General features: G+C 43.1%; 1 protein-coding gene across 1 annotated transcript in view; it reads right to left on the bottom strand.

The window, feature by feature from the left end:
* CD101 (CD101 molecule) overlaps positions 1–14,410 on the bottom strand; it is a 37,877-nt gene extending 23,467 nt beyond the window's left edge. Inside the window, exons 1-4 of the mRNA XM_035252580.3 lie at positions 14,310–14,410; positions 4,763–5,143; positions 3,050–3,466; positions 900–1,286 (exon numbers count right to left, since the gene is read on the bottom strand). Coding sequence (XP_035108471.3) covers positions 900–1,286; positions 3,050–3,466; positions 4,763–5,143; positions 14,310–14,352 — 1,228 coding nt within the window. The 5' untranslated portion in view covers positions 14,353–14,410. The remainder of the gene's footprint in view (positions 1–899; positions 1,287–3,049; positions 3,467–4,762; positions 5,144–14,309) is intronic.
* Between the last annotated feature and the right edge of the window lie 2,201 nt (positions 14,411–16,611).

The raw sequence follows: 16,611 nt of genomic DNA, 5'->3' as shown, positions 1-16,611 counted from the left end.
GCTTTTTACTCTTAAGCTGTGTCTCTCCCTCTCTCTCTCTTTTTCGGTCTTGCTCTCTGTCTCTCTCTCTCTCTCTCACACACACACACACACACACACACGAAGGCAGAGGGCCCAGGAAGGAGGACAAAGTATAGCTTTTTATTCTTAACCAGTGTGTGTGTGTCTCTCTCTCTCTCACTCTTGCTCTCTATCACACACACACACACACACACACACGAAGGCAGAGAGCCCAGGAAGGAGGACAGTGTAGCTTTTTACTCTTAAGCTGTGTCTCTCCCTCTCTCTCTCTCTTTTTCTGTCTTGCTCTCCGTCTCTCTCTCTGTCTCTCTCTCTCTCTCTCTCTCTCTCTCTCTCACACACACACACACACACACACACACACACACACACGAAGGCAGAGGGCCCAGGAAGGAGGACAAAGTGTAGCTTTTTACTCTTAACCAGTGTGTGTGTGTCTCTCTCTCTCACTCTTGCTCTCTATCACACACACACACACACACACACACACACACACACGAAGGCAGAGAGCTTCATTAATGCAGATGTTCTCTGCTTTAAGAAATATCTAATATATAAAAATTAGAACAAACAATAAATAGACTCTAAGACGGCAAGAAGGAACTTAGAGACCATCTAGTTGTGTGCCATCATTTTACAGATGAGGAAGCCGAGACTTAGAGACATAAAGTGGTGTGTTCATGGTCGCAGCTCGCCTAGGACTCGGGTCTCCAGCCAGTTTGGGTGCCTTCCTTTACTCCACTCCACTCCACCTCCGATGTGATCTGACTGAAACCTGCTCTTCACAAAGATTCCTACTGTGTCCACGAAGGCGTCGTCTATGGACAAGAGGGGATCTGAAAGCAGCCCAAAGCATGCCTGGTCTTGACTTCACATACCTGCTGGCTTCTTCAGGCGCACGTGGCTGTCTGATGACTGCTTTCTCTGAAGCATCCGCCAGGAACCTGTGCGTGTTCTCATGACCTCTGCTACCACACATCTGTAGGCGCCTTCATCCTCTGGGCCCGGAGAGAAGATCTTGAGAGAGAAAGTCTTGGGGCCTAACTTTGAAACCTGGAGCTCTCCTTGACTTGTTCTTCGTTTGTAGTCATTCTTGAGGCCCAGGACTCCACCAGCATCGATGTGAGCCATTTCAGTCCCATTGAAGAACCAAATGCCTTGAAGCTGTGGGTCACGGCCACTGCCTACAACCAGGCAAACCAGTTCTAAGGGTTTCCCTTCAGCAAACAAGCTGTCAGCTGTAATGTTGACTTGAAAATCTTTCACTGGGAAACAAAAACAAGGCAGGTATTTAGAGAGCCCACTGTCTGTCCTTTCAGTACCAGAGACAGATGACACCCCCTGTAAGGACACTACAGGGGATCACATTTTATGCGGGAGCTCAGTTCTATAGTGGTAAGTAAACCAAAAAAAAAAAAAAAAAAAAAAAAAATCGTTAGAGTAAAATATCCTCATGACTCTTCCTTAAATCACCCAGCAACGACAGTACCCATGGTTTTCTGAATGCACTCCTAGTAAGCAAGATGTATGCACGGTGTATGAGGCATATAGTAATGCATGCTTTTTAAATCAAAGAATAAAATATTGGAATTGGGCGCAGTGGCTCACGCCTGTAAGCACTTTGGGAGGCCAAGGTGGGTGGATAGCCTGAGGTCAGGAGTTCGAGACCAGTCTGGCTAACATAGTGAAACCCTGTCTCAACTAAAAACACAAAAAATTAGCTGAATGTGATGACGCGTGCCGGTAATCCCAGCTTCTAGGGAGGCTGAGGCAGGAAAATTACTTGAATCCTGGAGGCAGGGGTTGCAGTGAGCCACTGTGCTCCAGCTTGGGCAGCAAGAGCAAAACTCTGTCTCCAGAAAACAAAATAAAATAAACAAAATGCTGTATACTGAATTAAATACTGTATAAATTAAATTAAATATTTTACACAGAATTGCTGTATATTATGATTCCTTACTCTCTTTTTCTAAGAATATCCAGTAGAATTTTCTCAAGTTAGAAAACACTGTGACATGGCTCCAGAGGACTCATGGATGTAACTTGGATACTTGAGGCCAGTGGGACAACTTTAGGTAGAACACAAGATCGCTCTTTTTAATAAAGAGAAAACTTTAATGATTCACCATTGGGTCATTGCTCTTAGCAATGGGTATACGGTACCATTTAGCAATGGCTTAGCAACCCCCTCCTGTTCAACAAAAGCCTATAGAGAGAGACCGGGAATCACAGACAAGGCCTTTCTACTTGCTTTGACGAAAATGCCAAAGGATTATGAGAAGTGACAGCAGGCTGGGTGTGGCGGCTCATGCCTGAAATCCCAGCCCTTTGGGAGGCTGAAGTGGGAAGAGTGCTTGAGCCCAGGAGTTCAAGGCCAGCCTGGGCAACATAACAAGATCCTGTCTCTTAAAAAATTTTTTTTAAATCAAAAAATAAGAAAAAAAGAAAGTGATTGCAGTCCAAATTGGGAAAGGGGACAGGTGGAAGGAAATCCCATCGCTGATGAAGACAAGGCTTCATGTTGGAAACTGGAGCTACTTTGAGGCCCAGCTGCCTGTGGTGAGTGGGCTTTGGAGAGACACGGGCCTCTCTTTGAATACCAGCCCTGCTCTCACCAGCTGGGTGGGCTTAGGCAGCACATCTAGCATGTCTGAGGCTTAGAGTCCTCATTTTTAAAATGGGGACTCAACTTCTTGCCTCACAGGGTGGTTGTTAGAACTAAATTAGCTAATGTGCAAACACAGAGGCTGCAGAAACGGTAACCAGACTACTTCCATGACGGGCTTGTGGAGCCGATCTAACCATGGAGTAGACCTTATCTCACAAAGGATCTGTGGGCAGAGCCAAAACTGAATATCCTCCCTCTTAGCTATGCTTCTCAGATGACAAAAATGCAAAATCAAATCAAACTTTCTAGCCCATTTTTTTTTAGAGCCAAAGAAACATTAGAACAAAAATTAAAAGGTATTTCATAAATCCCCACTACCTAATACTACTGTATCAGTGAATTTCCTAGGAAGATGATTACCTGCTGGCTGGATCCTCAGAGTGGTTCGATCTGTCTGCTTTTTTGTGATGGACATCCAGGTTTCATTTGGATCCTGGATCCATTCCGTCGCCTCACAGAACAGCTGGCCCTGATCTGAGGGCTGGAGCCTCTCTATGGACATCCTGAACGTAGAGGCCCCCAGCTTGCTGAGCCGAACGTCACTGGCTGCAAACCTCTCTGTATACAAGGGCCCAGGGACCAATATAAAATCTCTGGAGAGAGAAATAATCTCTGTGGCTTGGCTTCCTCCTCCGTCCTGCATTAGGTACCAGGTGACAGAGAGGTGTGTATGTTGGGCTGTGGCTTTGGATGCCTCACACGTGAGGGTTAATGGCTCACCTTCTTCCTTACTGAGAGTCTGAGAACTCATGGTGGCAGAGAGCGAATCTGGAATAACTGGAAAGAAAGGAATGATAATAAGATGGCCTGCCCACTGCTTGTCCAGTGGGCCTCTGTAGGTGAAAATGGCACCCTGAGCCGCCATATGTAAAGCACGCAGACTTTGAGTTTTCTGCCTCTCCATATGCTTTCCTATCCATATGCTTCTTCTGTTGCCAATGGGAACATTGGCATCTATGTACAGTCTACGGAACTTGGCAAAGCAAATGTCTCACCGACGTGTTGACCCTCACTTTGCTTCAGTAGCATAAGCTGTAACCAATTTAGCTCCTCAGACACAGAGCATGTCTTTGAAGGGAGAAAGCACTGGGACGGAGAAACCTTAGATTCTGATCCCAAATCCATCCCTACTACGTGGACTTGGGGATGTCACATCACCTCTCTTGGCCTTAACCTGTTCCTCTCTAAGGCTCTGTAATAATCTGTTAAAATGATCAGTTAGAGCTGGAAAGCAATCTTTACTAAAGTGTTGGTAACTATCTTATTACCCTGCCATTCTTGTTTTCCTAGAATGAAATCACATTTCTAAGCTTATGTAGAAGCAACACTTGCATTTAATCAATGAATGTGACAGAGCATCTGCTCAGTGCTGGCCACTGAGTAGAAGCTGAGGATGTGGTGGGAGAGAGGCATACAAATAGCCAGGTACCATCTAACTGGATGCATGCTGATAGCAGCGGTATGAACAGACGACCTAAAGGAAACAAAAGTGAGAATTCTGCCCAAGCAGTCAAGATGAGTTCCACAGAAGGGGCAATATCTAAACTGGGTCCTGAAGTATATGTAGGAGTTTGCTAAGCTGAAAAGGGGATGATAGATATTCCAGACAAAGGGATAAAGTGACAATTGCAAGGACTATGACCCTTTCCCAATATGTAAACATGCTAGAGAATGGTAATTTGAGAATAATCATTTCTAAGTTAATGACTTATCACCTAAGATACCAGTTCTCTTGTCAAATTACTGTTCTCACTCCAAGCAGAGACAACACAAGAACTCTCACAGCTTTGTTGAATGCTGTTGCTATTAGCAACCTATGGATAGCTGTGGAGAAGGCCTTGCTGAAGGCCATCTAAATCTTTATGGCAAAGATAACTGAGAAAAAGAAACAGATGATTTTAGAGAACATGAGATACCCACTTGTGATATATCTCCAAAATAGCCACAGGGGTACGTGGGCTCTTTTCTCAAAGAAAATGGAACCATGTAAAGTCATGTCATATTGCAAGACATTGTGATGACAGAGACTCTGGCTTCTCAGGGCTGGCTAGCAGAAGTGGACAAGCAGCTTACCAATTAGACTAGTCTTTGCACTGTAACTCCCGTAGTATTTCTCATCAGTGTTCGGTGTGTGACACTCATACTCGCCAGCATCCTTCACCTGGAGCTTTGAGATGTGCAACAAGACTGAGTTGCCCTGGACCCTCTCCACGTAGATGTCTCCACTTCGCACCCGCTGCGTATAAACTGCGTAAGAGAAGCCAGTATCCTTGGTGCTAATGATCTGGACTTCCTGGGTCGGGTTTGTTGGCAGGTAAACAGACCACTGGAAATGCTGCTCACGAGGTCCCTGGTGGCCAGTCACATTGCAGCCAATGCTGATTGGGTAACCTTCAGCTCTAAACAGTGGTCCTTTCTGAACTGTTACTTCTCTCTGGCCAAGGCTGAGCTCAGCTTGCAAGTAGAAGAAAGAAAGGGGAATAAAAGGAGATTAGTGCTCCAGTTCCCGGTATACCACATTATGTGTTTCCCTGTATTACAATTCTGGTAAAGGAGATCGCAGGTTATTAGCTATAATCAACTCAAATGTTCAACATCTTCTTCAGGCTGAGCAGCAGTGGAGTCGCTTGATGAGTTAATTGTTCTTTTATAACTTTAACTTCCATAGTAATCTTCAGTCCCTTAAAAAAAAAGTTTTGGCCGGGCACGGTGGCTCATGCCTGTAATCTAAGCACTTTGGGAGGCCAATGCGGGATTGAGACCATCCTGGCCAACATGGTGAAATCCCGTCTCTACTAAAAAAAAATACAAAAATTAGCTGGGTGTGGTGGCATGTGCCTGTAGTCCCAGCTACTCGGGAGGCTGAGGCAGAGAATTGCTTGAACCCGGGAGGTGGAGGTTGCAGTGAGCCGAGATCGCGCCACTGCACTCCAGCCTGGTGCCTGGCGACAGAGCGAGACTCTGTCTCACAATAAAACGTTTTAACTTCATCAAAGTAACATGACCATTTCTATAAACCATCTGCTTATCAAAGGGTACTTATTTTAAAGCAAATAAATGTATGATAATGCACCCTTTACATTATTTTATGGGAAAATTTGGCATATACCTCCTCAAGCCTCAAATTCCAGGGTACCTGTCATTGGGCAGTTTCCAGCAAAGTAGTTGCTGGAGCTGCAAAGTCAGGGCTCTGCCCTTGGTGCCACGATTTTCCTAGCTGGTTGGTTGGAACTGTCTGTAGCTCCTGGCCAGGTCTGTTGCAAGACTAGCCAAAATTAGCATCTGAAGAGGCAGCAGCACTTCCTTCTGTTCTGCGGAGGGTTTTCTGGTTTTGTGTTGTCACTTCTTAAAGAGCCACTATAGTTTTACTGAAAAACCTCCTCATAGATGGCTGTAAAATCCAGCAGGTTCTGGGATCGGAATTTATTTTAGCTTTTTTCTGACCAAAAGTTTTCTGTTGGGACAACTAGGGAATGTCTTCTATTGGAACTATTCTTAAGTATTAGGGCTAAAGGAAAGAAACATGATTAATGGTAATATTTCATTTGATAAATTTTTTTAATCAAGTATTTTTCAGAAATCGAAAAGCATATCTTTACATACTATGATTGACATGAAAGGCTAGTTCATTTTGTGTTCCAGAAAGAACGCAGACAAAGGACAGACACGCCACAAGGGGGGCAAGTTATTGCCCTAGGGGCCCCGGGGACAGTGAAAGGGAAGACAGGATTGGAAGACATCGAAGGGCCAGAGAGGGAGGAGTTCACCGAACAGAGTTCATAAGAAGATGTGGAAGAAGCATAACCTCTGCTGCACTTCGTGACTCTGCAGGGACAACAGTAACGGAGACTAGGAAGGAGACCCTTAATCACCTTCAGCCTTCTACCTTGCATCTCAAAAGAAGTTAGACGTTAGCCAGAGGAGGGACCAGTTGGCGCCACCAGCCCGGTTAAGGATAAGACCCCTACTGCTAACCACGATCCCATCTATAGATCATGGATACCATAGGGAGGAATCTCCCAGAAGGCACTGTTTCTAGGTAAACTGGATCAAACCTCCACCCACGCCTACTTCATGGATCAAGACCCTTTCACATGTAATTTTAGAGTTGGAAGCCTTTATTTATTATTTATTTATTTATTTATTTATTTATTTTGAGACGGAGTTTCGCTGTTGTTGCCCAGGCTGGAGTGCAATGGTGCAATCTCGGCTCACTGCAACCTCCGCCTCCTGGGTTCAGGCAATTCTCCTGCCTCAGCCTCCTGAGTAGCTGGGATTACAGGCACGCGCCACCATGCCCAGCTAATTTTTTGTATTTTTAGTAGAGACGGGGTTTCACCATGTTGACCAGGATGGTCTCGATCTCTTGACCTCATGATCCACCCGCCTCGGTCTCCCAAAGTGCTGGGATTACAGGCTTGAGCCACCGCGCCCGGCCCAGTTGTAAGCCTTTAAAAGGGCAGCGACTTTGTTAGAGGAGCTCGGCTGTTAGGCAACTATGCTGCCTTGCTCTGGGCCGAATCCATGGCCCCTTCCTTCCCAGTTTGGTGTTTGAGAGGTTTGTCCTGCAGCTCTTCCTGCTTTAACTAGAGTGGAAAAACAAGGTAAGGGAAGCGGACATAACAGAGAACGTGATAAGGCTGAGTATAAGAATCTGGGATGAAATGAACATAGTTCTAAGGGATAGAAGGGAACTACAGAAAAAGGGCAAAAGGGCAGAAAAGGTAAGTGGTCACCTGATGCAGTCAGGTGCATATATTGCACATATATATATATATATACACATATGCTCAATCTAAAACGGGAAAACCAGCAACACCCAGCCAACCAGTCAGCCAACCACACGTTTCTAGTTTTATATATATAAATATTATATTGAATGCTGTTGTAATATATATATAACTCTCTATATATCTATAGATTATAATTAGTAATTACTATATATCAATTATAATATATAGAGAGTAATATATATTTAATGCTGTTGCTATTAGCAACCTATTATAATATATATTATAATTAGTAATATATAGTAATACATATTACTAATTATATATATAATCTCGTTATATATTACTCTCTATATGTATATATGTGTGTGTGTGTGTGTGTATATATATATGGAGAGAGAGAGAGAGGGAGAGAGAGAGAGAGAGAGAGAGAGAGAGAGAGAGAGAGAGAGAGAGATGGTCTTCCTCTGTCACCCTGGCTGGAGTGCTAGGTGCAATCTTGGCTCATTGCAACCTTTGCCTCCCAGGTTCAAGTGATTCTCTTATTTCAGCCTCCTGAGTAGCTGGGATTACAGGCATGGGCCACCACGCCCAGCTAGGTTTTGTATTCTTAGTGGAGACGGGGTTTCACCATGTTGGCCAGGCTGGTCTCGAACTCCTGACCTCACGTGATGTGCCTGCCTCAGCCTCCCAAAGTGCTGGGATTACAAGTGTAAGCCACTGCACCCAGCCTCTATAATAATTTAGAATACACTAATTTATTCACAAGTCCGAATTAATATGACATATTTATATCATGCTGTTTTTGTAATAAGAATCTAGGACTAGAAGTTAGACCGTCTTAGACAAATTTAAATTGTTACTTGCCAACAGGTTATACTAGAGTGGCAGTTTAAAACACTTTTCAGCAGTGCCATCTTAGAGAAATGTGTGCACCAGGCTATGTGTGAAAGAATATGCACAGCTACACTGCTCATTAAAGCCCCACACAAGAGACAACCCATATGTCCATCAGCAGTAGACTGGATAAATTGTGGTACAGTCATGAAGTAGAATGTTATATAGAAATAAAAATCAACAATTACAACTATTTGCAGTACCACGAATGGCTATGTTTAATGAAAGATACAAAAACACTTCTGAATCCTTTTGACTATACACGGAATGAGCCTACCATTTATGAAGTTTAGAAACAGGTAAAACCACACTGTATTGTTTAGTGATGCACACATAAGGGGTACAATCATTAGCAAAAATCTAGGAGATGGCGAGGCCAGACGGCTCATGCCTGTAATCCCAGAACTTTGGGAGGCCGAGGCGGGCAGATCACTTGAGACCAGGAGTTCAAGACAGCCTGGCCAACATGGGGGAAACCCTGTCTCTCCTAAAAATACAAAATTAGCCAGGTGTGGTGGCAAGAACCTGGAATCCCAGCTATTCTGGAGACTGAGGCAAGAGAATCACTTGAACCTGGGAGGCAGAAGTTGCAGTGAGCTGAGATTGCATCACTGCACTCCATCCACCCTGGGCAACTCTATCTCAAAAAAAAAAAAAGCCAGCTAGGAAGTGGTTATAATGAAAGGAAAGTGATTGCATGTGCGGAGCATTTGTGATTTGATGGGGAACACCGCGGGCTGGGTGGGTGCTTCCAGGGTCTTGACAATATTCTATTTCTTGTCCTGGGTAGAGATTCTGTAGATTTTACTTTTTACTTATTTGTTAAACTGAAATAATAAAAAATAAAAATGTTTTATTAAGGTTTTCTTATGTTGTATTTCACAATAAAAATGTTTTTTAATGTGGCTTTTGAAGTACCACTAACCTACTTACTTATATCAAGTCATGTTTCTAGAAATGATGTTATTTTTGGTGGCTAGGCAACACTTCTCCAACATTTCCCATCACTTTTCTGCAAGACGGGTACCACATTTGAAAATTTTTATTGTGAAAACTAGCACTTCTTTTTCTACTGCTTTGTTTGCCAATTCAATAAATATTTATTCAACAACTTACAGTATTTCTCGTGCTTGAGGGACTAAGCTATGAAGACGAATTTAGGCGAGTTTCTGATTTCTGGATTTTATAATCCAGTCAAGTGGGCAGGAGTCTTCTCTGTGGAAAACATATAATAAAAGTGCTTCAAAAAATTTGAAGAAAGGAGGGACTACATTTTGAAGGGAGGGAAATAGGTTTATGGAGATGGCATAAGAGATGGTATTAGAAATGGATTTTGGAGAATTGGAAAGATTATGACAAGATAAGTGGGGAGACAGGGCATTTTAGGTGGAGGAGATTTCATGGCAAGACTCTCTGAGTAGGAATCAAGACTTGTTCAAAAATAAGGAGTAATCAACTGGATGGGGGAGGGCTGCATGAAAATTCATAGAAAGAGGTAAAACTGGATAGTAACTTTGGGTCCAGAGCGTAAAAGACTTGACTATCACATTTAAAAGTTTGAACTTGATTCATTAGACAATGGAGAATCACTGAAAGTCTTTGAAAGGTCTCAGGAAAATGAACCTAACAGTTTGTGTGTAGGAGGATGGAAGTGAGAAATAGACATCGGGTAATTACAGTAGTTCAGGACACGGGCGACAAAAGCAATAGGAATAAAAATAAAGGTACTGTGAGTTAGTCACTGTGGAGACAAAATCTGTAGAGTTTTCGGTTAAATGGCAAGCTGAGAGTCAGGAAGAAATAAAAGATCATGGGTTTGATAAGGCTGACGGAGAATGCTGAGGCTATGAATACACTTATCAGGAAGAGTTACTGTTGTGTATATAAGGGTGGGTGCAAATAGAATGCATTTAATTTGAGAAACACTAAATTTCAAAACCATGGAATAGACAGGAAGGATATCCAGAAAACATTTGGAATAATAATATATATATTTGTATATAAATTATAAATATTTTCAAAGGGTTGAGGTCTATTGAACCCTTTGAAAATATTTACAATCAAATCCTTTCGAAACCCTGTGATATTCCCATATTTAGTTAGGTTAAAAACTCCGAGGGTTTGAGCCAGACTTGAACTCAATAATAGATGTGCAAATGCCAAATCCATGGCGGTCTCCACTGTTTCCTGCGTGTTCCTGGAAGTGTCTGTTTGTAACCAGGGAGAGTTCTGAGCTGTTAGAGGTGAATTAGGTCAGTAACATGCAAGTATTGGGAAGTGTTAGGGAACAGAAGGAAGAGGGCTAAGGAGAGATGACTGGGGAATCTCTCCTTAAGCGATGGGATGAGGAACAAAACCCACAGGGAAGAGTTAGATAGACGGAGGACAACTAGGACACAGCAGCTTGGAAACCAAGGGAGGAAGAATATTCCAAGAGGAAAGGGCTTGTCAGCACGCCAAAGGCTGCCAAGAGGCTGGGAACTCTGAAGGCAGAGGAGTGTCCTGTTAGCTTGATGAAGAGGAGTCCACGAAGATCTTTGCAAAAGAGGTTTCAATAAAGCAGGAGCAGCAGTTTTTCAGGGTAAGAAGTGACTGCAGGAAGTATAAACTTCCAGGAGTTTCGTGGAGAAGGGAAAAAGAAGACTGAGATGGCAGCTAGAAAGAGTAGCTAGGTAAAAAGTGGTAGGAAGGGGTAAGGTAGAGAATGGGCGAAGCCAGAGAGGAGGATGAATGAAGTAATGTCTAGCAGAGCCATGACTGGGAGGGGGCTGTGCTGTAGTCTCAATGTCTGTGTCTTCCTAAATTCCCAAGGCGATGGTGTTAGGAGGTGGGGCCTTTGTAAAGTGGTTAGGGCATGAGGGCTCTGCTCTCATGAGTGGGATTAGTGCCCTTATAACAGAGTCCGGGAAGCTCACTAGGCCCTTCTGCCCCATGAGGACACAGTTAAAGTACTGTTTACGAGGGACAGGGCCTCACCTACACCCCGCCAGTGCCTTGACCTTGGACTTCCCAGCCTCCTGATCTAAATGTCTGTTGTTTACAAGTCCCCCAGTTTATGTTACTTTTGCTATAACACCCCAAACAGACTAAGACATTCTACTTTCTCAGCAAAGTGAAAGAAATAGTGTGGCATGACTGACAGAGAACAACTCAAATGGCTGTGCACTGGGGCAGTAAATGTAAGCATCTTATTATAAATGTAGTCTCCGGGTTTTTTCAAGAACATAACGCGCACCTTCTGGAAAACACCTGTGAGGACTGTCCTCTTGCTTTCTCTTTGAACAGACAGAGGGTTAGCTACTTTTGAATAGCAGCTCACATTCTTGTTGGCTGATGAGTACACAGGCACTGATATACTAACATTGGAATCATGCTTTCAAAACACTAAAAATTCCTTGATAGTATTGGTTTTCTTTAAAAATATCACTGGAATTGTCAAATTTACCATTGCAGTACTACTTGAATGAAAACTATTAGGTTGAACCATATGAAATGGCCCATACTTGATCATTTTTGATATCAAAAAAACAGCAATTTCAAATAATGCTACCTTATACAAAACCTACCGCGGGAAGAGCCAACATAACAAGCAGCTTCTTTCTCCTTGCACATTCAAAAACCCTATATGCTTGGAGGCTAAGATAGCTTCCATCCACACTAAGTGGAATCTTTTTTATTTTTCATGAATGCAATCTCAATAACACAGACAGCCTTTCCCCCAAACCCTCCCCTATTAACGGCCCTTATTTGTAGGGCAGCTAGTTACGGTTGGGGAGATAGATCAAGCAGACAAAGCTAACTGCGAAGTCCAGGAACTTATTTACCCAGGACATTAACCTCATATAGCGCCATTTTCTATCAGGATTGTTCAGTCCTTATTTTTATTGAAAAAAATTGGGACAAAGTATACGTTTGCTAAGCAATGTAATTGACTAATTGATCATTATTTTAATAATTTCTTTCATTTCCCCACTATATTTGTAAGGACAAGTAGCAGACTTCCAAAGCTTTTTCAAGTAACTTCCTGGTTTATGTATTCTTCACATAAAAACTGTGCTTCTACACTAAATTAGTGCTTCGGATGAGTCAGAATTTAGAAGACGTAAATCTATAACCCAGTTTAGGTAATTGTTTAAATGGGTTAGGGAAAAGCTTTCAGCTTCCCCTTTTGAGCCTTGATTACTGCTTTCCTTCCCCAGGCCTTCTAGCCTGCTTACCAAAAAAAAGAGAACTTGCAATTCTATGAATTATTGCACAGTGTCAACCCAGTTTCCTCCTATATATGTGGCGAACATACAGTTCAAATACACACAGCACATACACTTGAGAGTCACACTCAGACAACTTAACCGAACAGAAACACACCAGTCCCCAAGGATACCACCAATGCACCTATTCATCAACACCTGCCAACCCAGTCTGGCAGGCATCCATCACCCGGCAAGTGGTCCTAGTAACATCTGTAGGCTCCAGGTCTGACTCCTACCTCACACTATCATATGTCCCTAGAGACATGAGTGCAATTCAACTCAACCAATGAGTATTAACCTCTTTGTGCTGAATACCGCATTCTTTCCTTTTAATTCTTTAGCCATAGTCCCAGTCACACCAAGTACAGCTTGGTTGAGTTCCCCAATCTCCCTAGACATTCTGGTTTCTGCAGTAACTCCATCCAGTCTCTCTAAAGCAAGAGTTTTTTTTTTTTTTTTAGATGAAATCTCACTCTGTTGCCAAGGCTAAAGTGCAGAGGCACAATCTCGACTCACTGCAAACTCCACCTCCCAAGTTCAAGCGATTCTCCTACCTCAGCCTCCCAAGTAGCTAGGGCCACAGGTGTGTGCCAGCATGCCCAGCTATAAAGCAAGAGTTCTTCACCTGGGTCCACATGTAGGATTAAGGGGTCCATAAACCAGGGTGAAAATAATCCTCCATCCTTATTTTCATTTTTACCTCTAATGGAAATTTAGTATTTCTTCAGTTATGAATGTAGACAATAAACCACAGACATTTTCATGTCACAGCTACTGAAGATATATTGAAAAGTTTATGCTCACCATTACTTTGAAATTTGGTGGTAATAGATCTACCTCTAGATCTGGTTACGTAATGCATAAATAAGAACCAAACTACGACATTACAATTTATTTAAAATATTTTGATACCTGCATTTCAATATGATTGATTTCCTCTATAATCCTGTGCATTTTATTTTATGCATTTAAAACATTATTCTGAGATGGGGTCTATTTGGTTTACCAGATGTTAATGGAAACTGTACCATAAAAAGTACCTGCTATCTGGTTTGAAACTATTCCATTATCTGCTCAACTCATCTGATTTTCCCTTCTACCTCCAAATTTCCTCTCCTTCTATCCTATTCTAACATAGATAAATGAGGCATTTCTCTAGATCTAGAGGCATTTATCTATCTGCACCTAGAGGCATTTATCCCTCTGCATGGCCCTCAGCAAAGCCAAGAGAATCTTTCTGCAGTAGTCAATTTCTACTTCCACTCACAGGTGAAATCCAGAATCTTTCTTTAGCTTAGTCTAAACTACTAAGTACTTTCATAACCTTTCTTTCCATCCAGTCATATCTGCAAGGCATATTTATCCCATCAAACTTTAATATCAGGCAAACCTTGAGGTCTCCTTTCAGTTTGGGGCACAAAGCTTTTACTGTCTCTTGGGATGATTGGCCCAGGAAGATGAGTAAAGCCAGGGCCCAGCACAACTGCAGATCTGGCAACACACACAAGTGTAAACAACATTGGAATTACGCGCACGGACTCAACCAGGCATGGCCCCTCCCTGGAACTCAAGGATATCTAGGCAAGCCAAGAACTGTCATCGACAAGTCAAAATGTATTGCTGACATCAGAAATATATGGCATCGTTGTTTTTGTAGTGACTAAATTGTCCTGTTCCATCACCCTGCACCCGGAGTTGACTACCTCCTGTGACAACAGAAACACAAAGGATCATAAAACTTACTCAGAAAGAGAAAGAAAGATGCCACATATGAGATGCCTGCCATTTGGGCCAGCACAGTCCTTTCCTGTCCCAGCAGTGTCACTAACCTTCAGAGGTTGAGTGACAAATGCTGTGCTCTCACTGCAAAGTAAAGAGGAAGCAATAGTGTGGTTTCCAGCCCGCTGAGAAACAGAGATGGTTTGCAAAAAGCAAAACTGGTTACATTATGTAGCTCTTTGCTAATCACTCAAATTTGAGAGTAAAGAAGTTATCTTCATGGTCAAGTCAACAGATACAGATAAAACGAAGACAAGATGGGCCTCAACCTGGCTCAGTATGTGTCATTTGGTAATAATGAGAGAATTTAGGTAAACTAAATGAATAAAAAAGCAACCAGAAATGTTCTCTTCGTGGCCCTGCTTCTCTGTTCTTGGGAAAGGAAATGACTGAGAAATTGGAGAAGGCCCCTGGAAAACAGGAACGTGGTCGACACGAGCTGGTGGTGCAGGTTACAGGCCCTAGAGTCAGGTTGCTTGGGTCTGCCTGCAGTTTCTAGCTTTGTAGCTATGTAATCTTAGGAAACTTAATTAACCTTTCCAACCCTCCCTGCTAGAATGAGGATACTACTGGTATGTGCCCCGTAAGATTACTGCGAATGCCAAGTGAGCTGATTTATTTAAAGCACTTAGAACAGTATCTGGTACACAGTAAGTGCTCAATGAATATTGGCCGCCATCATCGCCATCGTGAAACATTTAAGTAAATCTTCATCTGCCTTCTGAAGCTACCTTTGCAAAAGTTGTAACGGTGAGAAAGTTATGACAGTGAAAGGGACCTGAGCTAACCAGCTCCATCTTGCGCCAAGCCTCCAAGCTGCTGCTGGTCCCTCCTGGGTGTAGGCCAAACTAACTTTGGGAGGAATTAGCTTACAGTTTAATTTTGAAACAAGGAGGAGAACTGCCCTTTCTGGAAACAAATCCGCTTATTGACTGGGAGCAGACTTCCTTAGTAAGACGAACAAATTAGCCACAAGATTGGAAATCATGGTTTAGGAGTCATGCAGCCAGAAGCCACACAATTCCAACCTCCCCGATCGTTCCTAGGGATAAGGTCACCATCGTAAAACCGAAGTTGGTGCTCAAGGTGTTTTTCAGACCCTGCATTCTGATGCACCAGCTGGCACCACCCAGGCTGATAATCTGGCTCAGCCAGTTCTCTGATCCCACCCAGGAACAAAAGACTGCAACAAAAGTCTCCGAAATGACCAATCAGCACTCCCCACTCGCTGGCCTGCCATATTATCCTTAATAACTCCAGACTCTGAATTTTCAGGGAGACTGATTTGAGTAATAAAACTCTGGTTTCCCAGTTAGTTGGTTCTGTGTGAATTACACTCTTTCTCTGTTGCAATTCTCCAGTCTTGATAAATCAACTCTATCAGGGCAGCAGGCAAGGAGAACCCACCGGGTAGTTACAATAATGGGCGGTTATACTGATGTGAACCCAGGTACCAAGGGTGGCAGAGGAGTGCCTGAATGCAACAGTTGGCCCTGGACCTAGGCTAATTTAATACTACGCTAGTGTCAGACTTCTCAGGAAGCTTCCACTTAAATCAGGTAATCACAATGTGACGTGTCAATCAGTGGGGCACCTATGGGGTGGGGAAAATTTGTAGGCAGGAGGAAAGGTCAGGATGGATTGGGCTGGGCCAGGTGAGTCAATGAGTCATCTAAAGAGGCAGGGGGCCAAGGTACCTTTGGGGAGAAACCGTCTAGCATAAACGGTTACATGACACACAGGCTGTACTATCTTCTGGAATAAAGTTTGAGGCTGTTATGAAAGAAGGATCTACACAGGTAGGATGGGAAGATCTTAGTGGGCTTTGTGTGCAAAGCCTAAGAGCTTGGCTTTTATTAATACCTTGAAGAAGAGGGGAGCCATTAAGATATTTTTGTTTTTTTTTGAGATCAAGTTTTGCTCTTGTTGCCCAGGCTGAAATGCAATAGCGCAATCTCTGCTTACTGCAACCTCCACCTCCTGGGTTCAAGCAATTCTCCTGCCTCAGCCTCCCAAGTAGCTGGGATTATAGGCATGTGCCATCATGCCTGGCTAATTTTGTATTTTTAATAGAGACAGGGTTTCCCCACGTCATTCAGGCTGGTCTCGAACTCTCCCAACCTCAGGTGATCCGCCCACCTCAGCCTCCCAAAGTGCTGGGATCACAGGGGTGAGCCATTGCACCTGGCCTTCTATTAAAATTTTTAGTAGGAGTACAGCCAGGTTGGATTTTCCTTTTAAGTTGAATTGCTTATGTGTGCATTGC

The sequence above is a fragment of the Callithrix jacchus genome, chromosome 7 (genome assembly GCF_049354715.1).
Source record: "Callithrix jacchus isolate 240 chromosome 7, calJac240_pri, whole genome shotgun sequence".
In the NCBI taxonomy this organism is placed as follows: domain Eukaryota; kingdom Metazoa; phylum Chordata; class Mammalia; order Primates; family Cebidae; genus Callithrix; species Callithrix jacchus.
This window is presented reverse-complemented; position numbering and strand designations above follow the sequence as displayed.